At 36.4% G+C, this 17,551-nt stretch overlaps 1 protein-coding gene across 2 annotated transcripts in view; it reads left to right on the forward strand.

The window, feature by feature from the left end:
- LRBA (LPS responsive beige-like anchor protein) overlaps positions 1 to 17,551 on the forward strand; it is a 416,351-nt gene that overhangs the window by 122,295 nt on the left and 276,505 nt on the right. For both annotated transcript variants that reach the window (XM_074154664.1, XM_074154665.1), the window contains one exon: positions 11,014 to 11,078. In XM_074154664.1, the coding sequence (XP_074010765.1) occupies positions 11,014 to 11,078 (65 nt within the window). The remainder of the gene's footprint in view (positions 1 to 11,013; positions 11,079 to 17,551) is intronic.

Genomic DNA, 17,551 nt, shown 5'->3' on the forward strand with positions numbered 1-17,551 from the left:
TTCCGTGTATGAGAGAGAAATAATCAGCAAAGCAATAGAAATGGCTTCCTGGCTGAAACTCGTTTCATCTAGACCTGCTTTTGACCCACTGGAAAATGCCTTCTACGGTTTGCAGCCGCTGCATTTTGAAGTGGACAAAACCCAAGCTGTACTAGCTGCAGCTGCAAACTGAGAAGAGTAGTGTGAAACAACCAGTGTTTTTTTGGCTTGTACTACACGGCTGTTTTCTGGAAAGTAATTGTGAGCTTTGTGGTTTTGAACAAAAAAAATTTAAAATATTTATATGTGAAGAAATTGGGATGGGTGCTAGCTATTAGACTAAGAACATGTGGAGAGAGATACAAGTGGATAGGTGTAGTAAAGCCATGATGTTTTGGTGTGGAGTGATGGGAAGCGTTGTTTCTTGGGACAATGCACTTGGAGAAGTCAACGTGACTTGCAGACTTTGGGTATAGATAAAAGAGGGGTTAAAAACCATAAAACTGTTCTTAGAAATAGTTTGCCACAGGGGAGTGGAGAGAGATGAAACTTTCCTGAGGCCATCTTACTAAAACAGAATTGTTGCCTACAGTAAAGTTCTGGGAGGAAAATAAGTATTTATTAATTACAATCTTTAGTGGTTGTTCTATTGGCTTTTCAGGTATTATAGACTCTTCTTACTAAGAACAATTCTCTTACAAAATGAAAGTTACTTGAATTTGGTCAGGAATCCAGAACGTGATGTTGGTGAGAGTTTAATAGAAAATAGAGTTTAATGTCTGCTGCAGCTAAAAATATTCATCTTTAAAACTGTGTTGCTGAGAATTTGTATGATTAATATATACGTTTTTGTGTTCAGGGAGGAGAGTGGATTGTCTAATGTAAATGTGAATCTTGGGGGTGTGACAGGGGAACAGGACAGCTTCATTTCCCTGAACGTACACTGCTGCAGATGTTCAAAACTAAGGGAACATAATTTAGCTGCAGAAGCAAGACTTTTCTGAAGAAAAAAGGCATCCTGTTGCTTCACCAGCACACTAGGACTTAAAAAAACATCACCATTTAAGGTGAGTTTTGTGCAGTGAGAGTACACCCTGTGGCTTGGCAGTCTAGTCAGAAGGATGATACCATGCTGACTTTCTAACTAGATCTTTGAACAATATTCTCATGGGTGGTAAATGCAAAACAAAGTAATATCAACTGGCACTTAATTCTGGGAGCTCCCTGCTGATGGGGCTCTGCACTGAAATGGAACTCTTCCTGACAGGAAGTCAGCCGCGAAGTGTGGAGACCTCTGAAAATAAAGTGTGCTTTAATTTGACACCCTGCTGGTTTACAGCTAGTCTGTTTAATTTGAGACTATGGAAGGAGGTTTAGTGGAGGGGAGGGGTATGAGATTATGGAAAGTTCAGCGAGCGGCAATGCCTGTCGCTGACTTCATACTAATTACAAATAGGTGAACGTTTTTGTTCACGTTAATAAACCAAATAATGTTTCTCTGTTTCCAAGCAAAACTGCTTAGGAAACTCGTGATTTGGGGAGTGGTGCTGTTTGCTCAAAGTTCTGGTAGGAGAAGCTTTGCATAGTGGTACTGTTCAGTTTATTGTTTAGCTTTTGGTCTTATTTATACTCATCGGTGCCTCTTTACATATTTCTGCAACAGGGAAAATGTTTGTCCCCTCAAAGATGTTGATGATGCACTAATCTTTCAATAAATATTTTAAGATAACTTGTTTAAGTGAAAAACCTCGTAATTCAGATTATACAGCAATCAATGTGATATTGAGGCATTAGATCCTAGTTCTGAGTTGAATTTGACTTGGAAGAATCATTTGGATTTTCCAGTACCCTCTGAATATTTACGAAGATATTTATTTCTATTTCTACTTAAACCAGAAGTGACTCTATTTTTCTTTCTGGAAAACTTGCTTGGTGAGGGCAGGGGAGGATTTGCAGTGAAAGGAGCAGAAAATTATTATTTATCATGTTTATTATAGCAACGTATAGGGACAGATGAGAATGGAGCCCTGTGTTGCTGGGCATTGTGTAGCAGTGGGATAACGGATACCCAGAATATGTTAGTCTAAATGAAGACCACAGATGCAGGGTGAGGAAGGGAATGTAATGTGCAAATAGAGTCTTAATAAAAGAGACATGCGTTAGTTTTTCCACCTTTTTAAAAAAAGAAAAAAATTGATTTGATTTAACTTCCTTTTCTCTAAATCTTTTCTTAAAAGATCTGCGTTAAGATCGGATTACCCAAGGGAATGATAAGGGACAGGTTTGGACATCCTGTCTTTTGAGTGAAGAGCTGGAATTGGTTCACATACTTTGATTTCATTGCCTCAAAGGTACAATGATAGCAGGAATCTTGTTCACTTGTTTGCATGCATTTGTTATGAGAGTTTCAATTGAAACTAAGCTACATTTGGGGAAAAGGGAACTTTTAGTTCCAAAATAGTATTCACTGTGTATATAGTTGAGGTTTTTTAATAGCTAATTTTTTTCAGTTAAAGCTTATCAGACATTGAGCAGAAAGGTTGCTGCGCTTTGGTGGTGGTGAGAGGGAGTGTTGCTCTCGGTGGGATCAGTCCATCACTACTAGTGCAAGTGTGCAGCAGCAAGTATGCTATGATTTTCCTGTACTTATAGTTGATAGTCTACCTTGAAAGACAATTTTTTCCATGCAGTGGTTTTACAAAAACTCAATTTAAAATCACGGTTAAAAAAAAAAGCACTGAAATCAAGAGGCCGTTGCCTTATACTCCTGCTATTCCTCGATTTATTTTCCTTTTTCCATAAAAATGGTGCTGGCACTGAAACTTGATTATTTGGATCTCTTCCCTGTGTTCATCTTATGTTGTCCCTTTTCCTCACTTCTGTTTTTCTGATTCATCTCCTTTGGCTTATAGTTTCTTGCTTCCTGTTGCTGCATATTTACAGAATTGCTTGGTACTTTCTCAATTAATGTTTGAGATTTCTGTTCCTATTCTTCCTGAAGCCACTGTTTTTCATCTCAGCACTGAAAATAGCTGATGGTCAAAGAACCTGAAGAGGAAACTGTGGTGGAAAAGGTTTGCTGCTACATGAACTCAAACCTGACCCCTAATTCCATTTCTTAAGGAGTCATGGCAACAGCCTGCTAGTGGGAGAGAGAAAGGGAGAGGCTGCCCAGGCAAATTGCTTCCTCCGTCAGAAACTGTGGACCTGAAATCAGTGATCCACTCATTCCGTTTTTCCCCATTCTACACTTTGTTGCTGTACTAGAACCCAAAAGGAACTGGAGTTTAACATAACCTTACCTGTTTCATCTTAATGCGACACTGGTTCTAGGGGCAAAGTTTTATTCATCAAGCCATGAGTTAGATCACTGTAAAAGGCATGTAATAAATGTTTTCCATACACACATTCATACTTTTTTGAAACTAGATACAAAAATGGAAGTTTGTGAGTTTTGATGATGTGCAACTTTTATGCTACGATGGTTATTACTGATAGCATGTTATGCAGACAGTGATACTTTCATAATTTTATAAGAACTTTCGGATTAAGTGATTTAATTTTTCTTTCATAAGTAAAATCCTTTTTTTTACGAATATTTGGTGTCATCATAAATTATAACTGCAACCTGCGTTGAGATTTTCTGGTTGTATGTAATTGTTAAAGGTTGTATGTGCTGTAACGTTTCATGTAGTGCATCTTTCATAATATTGTATCTTTTAGGATAGATTTGCATAGTTTGTAGAGAAGACAGCAGTTGTCATGTTGCGAGTAATCTCATAGCATAAAAGGCATTGTCTGACAAGCGGACAGCTTTGTATTTAGTATTTTACTGAACAACGTAGTATTTAAATATGTAAACTACTCCAGCTCTATATGTATATAGTTTATTTTCAGATTCTATAAAAACACATTGTGACTTGAAGTCAAATTTTAAGTACTGAAATTAAACTCGCATTATAAGGTAGTTTTAGGCATTTACCACTGACAACTTAATACCGGTTTATAGGAAGCTCTGTTTACGTGGAATATCCCAAATGGTTTAAACAGCAGGGGAGAATTCTGCTTTTGGTTAAAAAACTGCCGTTTCTGTATGGCTTATTTACTACTTCTTTAATTCTTAATGTAGTGTGCTGTGGAATTGAGCATGCAAAAGTCAGCAGAGTTCTGTTTTCTGCGTCTGAGGTTATTACTTGCTGTACAATAATAAAGGCACTATTTTATTGGGTTAGTTGTAATTAACTTCAGCACTAGGCATTGATATAAATCATTCCTAATCTGTTTTCTTTACATTTTCATTCTTTCAAACTGGTTTAACATAGCTTCTTTCTGTTGTCCTTTTACATAAGGACTAGGCTTGTAATTGCTTTTTTGAATTAGGCTGTCGGAAGCTAATGTGCATGTTGATCCAAGAATTGATTAAGGAACACTAATGAATTTCATATAGCACTTTTTAAAGATTTGTAATAAATACACTATAGCAGTGATCTGTTGTACCATTAGAATTCAATACAATGTTGTCATGCTGTGCAGCTGGAAAAATATTTTGGTGTTCAGTTTCATAGTTAAAACAGTAAAGAGTTTTGTGGTTATGAATAAAAAAAAATAGACTTCCAACTCTACCCAGAGTATATTTTGTGAAAGTAGCTATTTTTTGTGTTTTATCAGGGGAAAAATACTGAAACACTTTTGGTTCTTTGGGTTTTTTTTCTGCTTGGTCTTGGTGTTTGATACCAACAGGGCCATACGTCCTTTTGACTGATTTATCAATACGCTAGTACACTGCAGCGCTTTGCTTGTTCCAAACCTATGCTGTTAAGGAACAAAGAACGTTATGTGTTCTTTTTAGTCGGTTTTGCAACACTGAATGTGCTCATTTCTTGAATTTCTTGGTCTTTTTCAGGGCTAGATAGTCACAATCTATTGCTATTGCAATAGATAGTCACAATCTATTGCTATTGCTAGATGCAATCTCAGCCCACCTTTATAGTTCATTAGTTAGTTTGATGTGAGTGTGTTTGGAATATTTGCCCACAACAATGTGCTTGGCTTTATACCTCCACTTGAGAAGCTATCTCATCTAGTTCATTTTTACACAACTTTCTCCTAGAAGACTCATTAAAATTTTTAATACAAAGACTTCAGTGGTGTACTGTCACTAGCTGATTTTTTGACAAAAAGCAATGTCTTTTTAATGGAATGCCAGCAGTAAATACTTTTTATTGTAACTGAGTGTGTTTGATAGTTTAAAAGTCTTACAAAAATAATTAGCTCTTTTATATAGTTCTGATGGCAGCCTTGCAAGTTTCCCCTGGAGCAGTCTCTAATGAACAGGCCTTGATTTTTCCAGTTGGACTTTTAGATTCCCTGAGGACTTGACTTCAGACCTTGGAGGGCAGCAGCTGCCATTTGTCTTAAGCCCGGAGTTGCCAAACAGACAGAGCATGTACTAATAGGACACATTTGTACAGCCTGAGTATGTGGGACCCTGATAGAGGCCTAATGATGAGCATCTGTTGAGAGCTTGTAGCTGGCCAGGGTTAGAGTAACTTTTATCACCCTTATTGAAATCAAAACCTCTGTATTGATTAGTGAGATAGCTTGACTTGTTACATAGATGCCATGTTAAAGCTTTCATAGACAAGCCATTGTTTAATGGGGAATGGTATCCATTGTTTAAATTTCAATAAATTCAAGCCTATTAGATAAGCTTTCCCCCCGACAAGATGTTCTGAGTTTTTGGGATAGTAGTAAATATTTTTGCAAGCTCTTTTTTTTTCCTGTGTCAATATTCAGCAACAGTGATGTTGCTTTATAGAGAAAGGGCCATGAATGTAATTATTGAAATTATTTTTTTTCTGAATAATTTCTGATAGTTCTTCCATTATTGATTTATGGGTTTTAAATTTTGAGCACCCAAGCAGGTATGACTGTATATATCCTGAATAACATTGTCTTCTCCAAACGTGCTTTTGTGTTACTCTTATATTAAAGTGTGTCGCATCCTTGCAATTTTTTTCTGTTTCGTACACTACTTAGCATGTGCTAATTTTGATATTAAAATGCTACATAGAGTTTCTAGATATGGTTTCCCATAATTCCATGTTGGTTTTAATTTTTTTCAACAGAGCTTTGTAGGTTACAATAATTTAAGCATGCTTCAACTCTTTAAAAGTAATTTATGTTTGCAGATATTCTGCTTAACATGCAGTCTAACTTCTTTTTTAATTATGAAGAACCCAGCTGAGATATAATCTACTTTTCACTATATGTTCTTTATTGCTGAGTTCATTCAAGCCTGTAGTGGATGTGGTGCTGAGAGAGTGCTGACACCAAGTGCAAACACTGCTGAAAAGTTCTTGATAGTTTACTTTAGGCACTTAAAGATTAGTATATCTCTCTATGAACAAGTTTTTCATGCAGATTTGACCTTTACTCTAGGATATAATATGTCTCTTAGTCATATGTTAACACATTTTCCCACCCCGCTCCTTAGCGCTCCATTCATAGTTCTCAGTACCAAAGTCATCCTTCTCCTTTGTTTCATAACCAACATAAATTATTAAAACTCCACCAGCTTTATGGGAAGGACAGATTAGCAAAGAATTAGCCCTTTTTTTTTTTTTGCTTGCTTGTGAATGTGCATTCCAATCGTTAGATATAATTCTTAATTGTGGAATACGTTAACCTTGTTAGGAGGATATTTTTTAAGTTACTGAGAAAAATGAATCATGAAGGAGTACGCGTGTGTATGTGGATATGAATGAAAGTAGTAGCACAGTTTGCTACAGCTGACAATAGAGCAGTTTTCATCTATTGGATATGTTTTAAATAATCTGTTAAGGATCCACGTTTAATTGTTTAGCCATCAGACCGATTGATGGATTGGTCTTGCAAATTTTTTTTATATAGCTTAAAGAATATATATTTTGGGTTGTTTGATTTATGATTCTAGTTACTTCCTAGGAGTGTACAGGGTGAGAGGGACATGTCCATTTGCTGCCTACAGGCAAACATTTCAAATGACAAACCAACAAAAACGTTAATCAACAAAATTTTCTTGGCGTTTGTTTGGGTGATTAGAGCTCAGGAATGGCTATATTGGGTTAGATAAAGGCTCCACCTTGCTTATTGTTGTATCTCCAACTACAGACACAAAGAGGTGCTCAAGAAGAATGAAATAGGACAAGTGTGTATGATACTTTTTCCACGCTCCAGCTATTTTCAGCTCGGGGTATTTTCTGAACTGGATGCAGTTTCTGTGGTATCTACTCAGTATCAATGTATTTCCCTTCTGTGTGCTTCTGCAGTCTCCTCTCGATCCTATTGAACTTTTAGCCACCACGGTATCCTTTGGCGTTAGGTTCCGCTGATCTGTAACAAACTGTGTGAGGAGCCACTTGCATTTCTTTCTTTTGAAGCTGGCTTCTGCTCGCTGCTGCTTTGGACAGGCCCTTTTGGGTAAATAAGACTCTCTTGAAGTATTATATTTGAACAAGGATATTCAGAATGAACAGGGAGCCAACAGCAAACGGAAGAAAATGACTGAGCAATAGAGTCATTGACACTGGAAAATTCAAGTTCAGTGTAGGATTTTTAAATAACTTCTCCTCTTATCTGATGATGCCATATGACTAGAGACATACCTTATTTTTAAGAAAGGAAATAAGAGGATCAAGTAGTATGAAAGACTTTTCAATGCATTTGAAGACTGACGTAACTACACAGACGCATGTAGGTGAAATGACATAAAATGGAACACAGAATTGCGAAGGATTGTTTTTCTTGGCTAATCTCATTGTTGGTTATGGTCCAATGCGTGTTGTGCTCTTTGCCCAAAATGTACTTCCTAGACAATGGAGAAATGTAGTAATTTACGTGAGTTTCATTAGAGCATTTGGTACTGTCATATGACTGATCATTAGTTAGAATTAATTAAAAAAACACTGTAAAGTAAATTAAAACCCCCCAACTTGACTCAAATGGGACAACAGTAGGTCATGATATAAGCCTCGAGGGAGATTATTAGTTTCTGAAGGGAGGGGTTTAAGACCAGTACTGTTTAATGTTTTCATTTAATGATCCTTGTGCATTGACTTAGAATGTGTTAATGAAACTTGTTGATGATATAAAATTGGTGCTTTAGAGGACTGGGATATAATTTTGCTTATGGTGAGGTTTGAAGCACCATTTCAGGAAAGGATATAGTTTTTGTATTTTATCTAGAGTACTTACGGAAGTGTTTACAGATTCCATTAAGGAAGTAGGTGAAACAATAATGAGCTAGGAAATTTCCACATCAGAGATGGTATTTGAATAAAATGTGATTTCATATTTATCTCCTTGTAATGTTTTTTTTTTTTTTTTTTCATTGCAGCTATTTGTTATAATGTTTAGTGCTTCTAGGGTTTTTCTTTTCCTGCTTCACTGTTGAGTGTACAGTGACCAAAAGCATTAAAAGTAGATTATGTCTCTCGGTTACTAAACATTTATAGCTGTAGGAAATGATGGTCAATTAAGTACAGCTTAGAACAGGTATGAAATTATTGACTTTGTTGATCTTCCCTTGCAGTCCTTCCTTAGGAAAGTGCTGAAATATGTTTTGTAGTTATTTAGTTGCATTAGTGGTTGAGTTTGAGGCTTTTAACGTGTTTTTTTCCCCAATTCCTTTGGGAGATGGATAACTAAGATGTTGATACAATAATGCAATATGCATACTGAGTGTAATTGTTTGAGAGAGAACATATACTGTGGGGAAATATTGAATGGATCATGAAAGATTATGACCATTAGTCTTTTCTTTCAGCTATTAAAATTAGCTTTAGGGTGTATTCAGCTGTGATTTATGAAATTGTTTAGACTAACGCCTTCTTTGATGATGTCTGATGTGGAGAAAAATGCTGAAAAGTATCATGATAAATGCACTTGCTTTTCACTTTTGGCAACCTCCATCTTCACCAATTAAATCTTCAAGTATTGTAGAGAGCTCTCTTAAAGAGCAGAGCAGCAGATGGACAATGTCATAAGTGGAAAGAAATAGTTTGCTTTTCTTGAGTTTTCACACATTTAAGCCAACAGAGAATAGCTTCAATTATCATTATATGCAGTTAAGTATTTAGAACTTGATATTACATTTTAAAAAAACCTCTACGAGGATTAGTCGCGTGTGCTATTTTGTTTAGAATATTAGGATCTAAAAGGTATTTTTTTCATCAGAATAAATGCTTCGTAAAGCTGTTTACAGACTAACTTGAAGCCGTGTAACGGTGGCCACCAGAAAGCAACAGAGGAGAACTGGGGGAATGGCGGTGGGAGAAATATTAGTAAGGTATAGGTAGCAGTACGGACCAACGATGCTACTTAATGTCGCTTTAAAAAAAAACAAACCACCCCAAAACCCAAAAAAACCCCATACTTGATAATATGTAAATGGAACTTAGCTGATACTTAGAACGTTTCTTACCTATTATGCATATAAACTATTTATATAAAAAGTAAAAAAACATTTATAAGTCATGATGAATAATACATCGCAATTTCCAGTTATTCTACTCTTAATTCTGACTACTTGAAAATTGTAATACGTCGTTGCAACTTAAAAATTATAAAAGAGTATGTTGGGCCTGGAATATGTCAAGCCTTGAGAGACCAGCGTTATAACCTCTCCTCTGCATTTCAAATCTGGAAATCTTTTGCTTTTGCGGGGGGCAGGTTGGCAGAATTTAAACTGTAAAGAAACAACATTGTTCTACTGGCTTTTGTGTCAGTCGGGTCAAACCTGCGTGTCACTGACTGAGAGGTAATTTTATTCTGTTGACACTGGATATTAAAAACTCCCACATTCACAAACCAGAAATTTTAGAGGTATTTTCGGTTTTGCGCTTTTTGCCTGTTTTGGAGCTGATGAGGTTTTTGAAAAGAACCACAGTGATGGAAGTACTGATGAGAATAATCATTAGGATTATTATTTCATAAACAAAAACTGAAAAATCAAGGCAGCCGATATGGAAAAGCATCTGAAACTTAAATATCTGTCTGCTGCAGAATCGTTCTTTTGTATTAGTTTAGAAGGGTTTTAGAGTTTAAACCAAGAGTGGTATTTGGCTGGTTCTATCCAGTGCTTCTACATTTTCCCCAAAACATAAGGTTCACGCTTTTACTACCCTAATTTTTAGCTCTGTCAATTTATTCCTCTTGAGTCTAGGATTAAAAAAAAAAAAAAAAATCTTCTTTGTGGTTTTTGTTAACCAATTCTGTTTTTTCCTCAGCTTTCAAATGGGGGAAGCAAGCCTCGGGGGACGGGTCATCTGGGTCGGTTGCTTTCCAGTGTGTCTCCTCCGGGGGCCAGGCAAAACCTGCCTACGTGTTTAAGAGGTGTAGAACCTTGCTGCAATTCAGGGTTCAGTTGGATGTGAGAGACGCGCAGCGCACGTGCGTCTGCCCTTACCATCGTTTCAGTGTGTGAAAAAGCCAGTGTTAAAAATGTGCTAAAATTTTTTGAAATCTATTGGGTGTTAATGATGCAGTATTTGGATTATTAGCAGATTTTTTTGGGTAGAGATGGCTGTGTGGTGCTGAGGTGAGGATTATTATAGGCATGTATATTAACTAGACTTTAAACTATAAGAGAAAATTGTGTCTAAAGAATGACCCTTACATTAACGTGAAACCCTTTGTTTCTAGCATTATCAAGGTTCAATGAAGGCGAAAAGCATCAGTGAACCAGAGTAATTTCAGAATTATTGCATAACGCAGCAAAAGAAAATGATGCAGTTGTTTGTGGGATATTTTTATATTTTCTTCTACCCTCCACGGAAGATGACTTTGAGTAAATAATAGAGTTCTGTTTCGTCATGCTGGCAATGTTTCCTTCCTGATTAGCACACAGTTAGTGCTTTATATGTTTGCAGATGGTGGTGTAAGTTGCTAAAATTGAAAAGAAAGTGCATGAGTTTGTAGCTGAAAATGTTTTTTCTTAGTTTTGTTTTTATACAACTAGTTTTCTCTTGTTTTTTCTTTTTGTTTTCTTCCCAGGAGTGGCAGAACTCTATACAAAAGAATGCTGGCCTTGCCTTTATTGAGCTTGTCAATGAAGGAAGGTAAGTCAGAATACTTGATAGCACCTCTACCTTAGCTTTCAAGAAGTTGTGTGCCTTGAAACGTTTTTTTAAAGAATTTTTCTTCTGCCTTTTAGTGTCACTTCCTTTGAGTTTTATAAGTATGATTTCACATTCTTCAATACTTTGGTTCAGTTCTAATAGTGAATATGGGATTTTGCAGAATTTGAATACTCTTTAGTTTCATTAAATATTTCACTTACCGATGTATCATGGATTTTCTTTCTTCCTGTCCTTGTGCACTGGTTAATGTTGAAACTATAATTTGTATTCAGCTAATCTCTTGAGGAAGGGAATTGATATTTGGCGGATGTTGTAGCTAGGAACTGTAAGATAAGCCTCTGTCTCAAAAATTAGATTCCAGTTTGCTCATTTATTTCCTATCTACCTCGTGAAGTAGAAAGGAAGAGAGAGCCCCTTTAAGGTAAAAATAAAATAATCTGTTAATATTACCAATTAGTTTAATGTTCAATCCATAACTGTATATGTATATTACTGGGACTTATAGAAAATGACAGAGCAGGTGATGAGGCCATGCTCTTTGACTTGCAGTGACTATTCAGAACCATCAATATTTTCTTCAGTAGGAGTCGATTATTGAGACAGACTAAGAGCAATATTTACTTTTTCTAAAGGATTTTTTTTAAAAGTGTCTCAATGAGTTAGCTAAGGAGTACTAGAAGAAAAGCCATTTATGTAAACCTAAAGTTTGTTAGTGAGTTGCTTGAGCTAGCAAGAATCCCAGTAGGAAATAAATTTTACAGGATTAGGACAGCCACTGAATTAAAAAAAAAAAATTTATCACACAAATTAGAATGCTATATAAATATATTTTTATCGTTGTAGGAATGGAGGAAATGGCTATTTGAGATTTTTCCTTTAAAATGTGTAGATGTTTTCAATATACATAAAAATAATGACCATTTTAATGGTTGCATTTCAGTTTATGGTGAGGGAAACACCATTCTGAGGCAGAGAAAACATTTTTGCTACTAGTCTTGATCCCAGGGGCCAAGGTAAAGTAACAAGGGTGTTCAGTTACAGTGTTAAGATCTAGCCTGTAGTTGTTTCCTATTATGTGAGGCTGACCTGTCCTGACCTTACTTATAAAGTGCCTGCTATAAATTTGGCGCTTGATTAATGTTTTATTAGCATAGATAACATAGAGATCCCACACACATGTAAACCACAATGTGAGGTTCATCTGTGTAAGATGATTATCACGAACAAATGAGTTGCTGGGACCGAGTTGTAAGAAGCAGTTACCTCTTAGTTATTCAGCTTGTCCAGGTCAAGCTTTCAGAGAGCATTCTATCAGTAAACTGTTTGGAATTGACTATTTTCTTTTAAAAACCCGCAGTACCCATCACAGACAGATGGAATCACTCCCCCACCTCCATAAACAACATCAATAACTTACAGTCTGGCCTCAGAGTGGTTGTCTCGGGGACAAATGATCCCTTGAAGACTGAAAAGTGTGGTTTTGGTTAGCAGAAAATATCTGGGTAATTGTTAGTTCATTTCATTTCTGACTCGTAGCAGAGTTGTTTTTTTAAGAAGTGGGAACATAAGTTTCGTTATGGGGAAGAGGAAAGGGGATTAATTTCTTAAAAATGGCTCCTTTTATCTATCTCCATTTTCCTCCATTACAGTTTATAGGAGCCTTTAAAGGTATTGCTGAATTGGTCATTGCGGTGCTTTGTGGCTTTTCAGCATTCACTAAAACGAAACTGTTATCCCTCATATGACATGAACTATATTCCAGAACTACTCTTTTCTTCTCTTTATGCAGTTTGCACGTTATTTTTCTTACACATATACTAACACTTATACTTAAACATTTCAGGCTTTGTTTTTTATTGTATTTGTTACTGGTTTATGTATTTTTGCCATAACGTTATAATCTTAAAAACTCCAAAGCTGAAATCTTTTAATTAAAACTTAAAAATGAAAATAGTTGAATGATACTGATTTAGACTTAAACTGCATAATTGAATAAGTTGAATTTTTAAATTGTTTCTATGAGTACTCAAGAAAAGAAGACAAGAAGGTTGTACAAAGGACAGAACTGATTTCAGCAAGTAAGGAAGGATGTGGGGTACCATGACATGCGGAGTCTTAGAATAAATAAAATAAAATGAAGGACTGGAAGAACTGCCTAGAATTTATGGAATTACAGAATTGCTAGTGTCTTCTGCCTTGGTGGAGAAAGTCTTGGTCATCCTATAACCTTTGGAAACTAGGATTTTATTCCCAATGTTTATTACTAATTTTCTGGACTGACAATACCAGAGGATATTCCAGTTTGAAGTGTGTTCTACTGGTTTTCTTTAGCAGGCAAGTAAGACAACTGAAAAATCTTTCTGGAAGAGAAAGAGGTCTAGAATAAGAGATCTAAATCTCTTCTTATACTTGCTTTCAGATGTATTTTTTTGCTTTTATGTGAAAAGTATGAATGTACCTCTCTCTCTCACAGCAGTTGAAAGTTTTATGTTTAGGCTTGCCATGTTTTGGCTAGCATTCCCTGGACAGAAATATGTGCAGAAAGTTTGCCTCTGGGACTCATAAGATCTACAGTGTGTGTCCTGCATTCAGAATGTGTTGGTCTGAATTTCATCATGTTCACAAGTAACTGATGTGTTACACATACAGTCGCTCCCAGGCTTTCCAAGTATATCAGGTCCACTGCACATGTACAGCAGAATTGATTTGTCTGTGCCCAGTGAAATTTTGAATTTTGAACTGAAAAAAAAATAATCTGTAAAGAGGAGACTAGTATGTGAAAATATAGACCCGTAAACCTAACAAAAACTGAAATACACAACTGAGGTCTTTTGAAGGCGAGGATACAAGCGTAGTAAAAAAAACCAAACCAACCAAACAAACAAAAAAAACACTCCCAAAAACCAAAAGACCCAAAAAACCCCAAACAAACAAAAAAACCCACCCCAAACCCACAGTGTAGAAAACCAGGAATGTACAGAATGTAAGTGAAAAGCTAAAGGATCAGATATTGGAAAACAACCTCTTTCTGTGCATGAAAAGAAATGACAGTTTCAGTACACTGCTGCACTGAACATTAATCTGTTTTTAATAAAAATGAGTAAGTATTGTTTGCTATTATTGTGATGTCTGGGAACACTATTAGTGCCCTTTGAAACCTTGTTAAAAAGGTGCTTGTACCCACTGCTTCTCTGTGCTGAGCCATCTGTGCAGCAGAAGTATAGGTTGCAAACGTTTTCCTTAGCCTGCTGGACTTCTGTCAGTCTAGATTTCAGGCTTTGTGCTTCCTTTCACCTTTAGGTTCTCCCTTTAGGGAAAGGCTGTTTTGGAGCCTCAACCCGAGAGCTCACCGACGAGGGGATTTGTTCACCAGAACTATCCGTTAGCTGTGATTTGGTTCCCTGGCATAGCTGGTCCTCTCCTTTGGAGACTTCCAAGGTGTCCAGACAGATTCCTTTTTTCACCCTGAAACAAATTAGGTTACTCCTTATGCTGGAGATGGTCAAGATTTATTTCTGAACTGGAAAAAAAGCAGCTTTGTTTTACTTCCTTGCCTGTACAAATGTTTCTTTTGTTAGACTCTTGTTTCCTCTATTTGACTAGTTAGCAACCAACTCCTTCGCTCCGTGAAGGTTAAAACTCTCTCCTGTCGCTTTGATTCATTAGCGCACTTAAGTGTGAAACACCTCTTATGCTAGACCTTGTTTTCTGTATCAGTCAGGGCGCTAACAAACGTACTCGAGCTTGAGACTAGGCATGACAGTTATTATCCCCTTTGGGGTGATAATGGGTTTGGCGTGGCGGGGATTGAGGGATCAGCCTCCTAGGCATGCTGCAGCGATTATTCTTTCCGATTTTTCAATTGAAGAGACTCTTGAAGATGCTTAAGTTTTAATTTTCTCACACATCATTTTCTTGGTCATCCAAAGAATTAAGTGCTGTGTCCTAGACATAGATTTTTATACATCTGTAAATGAATATTCAGACAGCAGTTGCTTTAAAAAACTGTCGCATAAAGTTTGGTTGAAAGATGACCTCCTGAAACTAGCAGAATACACCTATAACTTCCTCTCCCTTTGCCCTTTCAAACTCTTAACCAAAACAAACAACCCAAAACTTAAGGGTTCACAAGTGTGTTCAGGAGAAGCAGAACTAATGTGAAGTTTGGTTTTCTGTAGCTTTTTCTTATTGCTAGATTCTCTGTTGTCTAATGAGGAATGAAATTAATAAAAATTCTCCTGCCATATCAGAGGATTCTCCTCCTATATTGGATTATATATTATGGCTTGCAGTGCAGTTGAAAACAGCCGTGGTTTGGGTTTTTTTAAGAATTTTTGTCTGTGTTGGATATAAAACTTGTAAAAAGTTAATATTTTTGAGAAACTCTAGCCTTCTATTTAAAAAAATTGTTGGAATTATCCAATGAATTCAAAAGTTGCTGGGAGAAGGAGGAAGGCAGACAGCGTACAAAGCTAATATCCTTAGGAAGTAAAAATTCCAGCAACCAAACAAAAAAGCCCCAAACCTCTCCAGAAATTGCCAGCTGTAACTGGTATTATTCTCCCAATACGTAAAATCCAGTGGTATAAAATCTGGAATGCTGCAATCATCTGTATTTCTATAGCATTTATTATTATTTTTTTTTTTTTAGAAGGAACTGCACTAAGAAAATTTCAACATATGTCACCTGCTGTTCCTTTTCTTAAATTGTATCTATTACTTTTGACTGGTGATAGATGCAAATATTTTTTAATATTGAAATCGCTGGCAATCAAACTAGTTGGCCAATTACTTGCACGCTTTCCTAACAGAAAATAGGGGACAGATGTAGGCTGCCCCATTCGACTGTCTTTCACTTGTAATAGTGCGGTCACTCTCATGGAATGAATGTGAGAGAACGTGTTGCCATAGGAGCAACTCCAGTTGTGGAAAATAGTTAGAAAGATACAGCTATTAATGAAAAAATGGATGATAACTGACAGACTTACACTTTGTGCGTAATAGACAAAAAAAAAACAGTTCAGGGAAAAAAAAAAAACAAAACATAAATGTAGTCATGTTCTAACTAGAATTGATTACTACCTGTCTGCTCCCCTTGTTGCAGCCTCCTTGCCCTTAAATGCTGATAACATAGAACCTGCCTGCTTAATCTTGATTTGTAAGAGAAAAAAAAATATTTTCCACATTGCCTTGGTGGTTTTTTTTTTATGTTTAGCAACCCATTCTAAGTGGTGGGTTTTGTAGAAGAGACACTTGGTGATTTATTTTCTGAGGTTTTATGTTATTGTTTTGGTTTCATAGCAGAAGCAGCTTTGTTAATGTGTGAATTTGAACTGCAGAAGATCATTAGGCTAGACTTTAAACAGCATTTTAAATGTGCTGAAAATTAGAACTTGTAGCCTGGATGTGTTTCAGAGACAGATAAGTGACTTGAGGTGGGGTTCTTGACACTACATGATACTGTGTTGTGTGTGTGCACTAAGGTATAGTGTGACATGCACAACCAGTTTTAAAACAGTTTTTTATTTCACTGAATTTTGTTTGATCATCTGTGCTGGGATTTAAATTGCATCATTTCTGTGTAACTGGAAACACATGACCTTTGCTGCAATTTAATGAGTAAGCAGAAGCTTTTTGGGGAGAACTATATCTTAATGATTAAAAATTAATGTAAGCTTTTATTATTGGAGATGCTAGTAACTTTGGAGGGTATGTATGTGACAAAGGTAGGTTTTGCTTGTGAGAACATGTCCTTAATTTGCGGAGCTTATGAAAAAGCAAAGTTATAAAACAGTTTTGAGTGCCTGGGAGTTCTTGAATGTTTGGGGTTTTTTTATGTAGAATGTTTTTAGTAACAGCTGCTTTTAAAAAAATAAATTAACGCGAGAGCGACAGGAAGATACTTATGCTGCACTCTGTGTGTATAATGGGTTGTACTATTGCTATCTGAAAATTTTCAGGAATCCTCTGCTGTCCTACCATGCAGTCTCTCTCAGAATGTAAATGCAACCTCAGGTCAGTTTTCGGTAGGCTCTGACGTGTCCTAATTAGCTATCCTAGACAGAAACGGTTGGATTGGTACATCCCCTCCTCACTGTCCGTTAGGAGTGCTGTTAAGTGTTATGCTAACACATGTCCAGCTCAGCTTTTTGATGAACCTGCACAATTTTGGGGGGGTTATTTGTTTGGTTTTTTTTCTCTCCTAGTTTAAAGGGTAAATGTGTTCAAACTTCAGTCTTTAGGAGCTCATGGACTTGTCTGTATTCTTTGGTGATCAAATAGCGTATCTGTAAAGTATCTGTGCTCCACAAAGCAGTTGTAAAACTTCCTTGCAGCAGTAATTCCAACGCTTAGCACATTGAGCAGTCAGACCCCATAAAAGACAGTGTGTATCCATGTAGAACCTATCTCCTTTTGAAATAAGAGAATCTCTTATATGCTAGGTTTATGAG

The sequence above is a fragment of the Numenius arquata genome, chromosome 10 (genome assembly GCF_964106895.1).
Source record: "Numenius arquata chromosome 10, bNumArq3.hap1.1, whole genome shotgun sequence".
Taxonomy (NCBI): Eukaryota; Metazoa; Chordata; class Aves; order Charadriiformes; family Scolopacidae; genus Numenius; species Numenius arquata.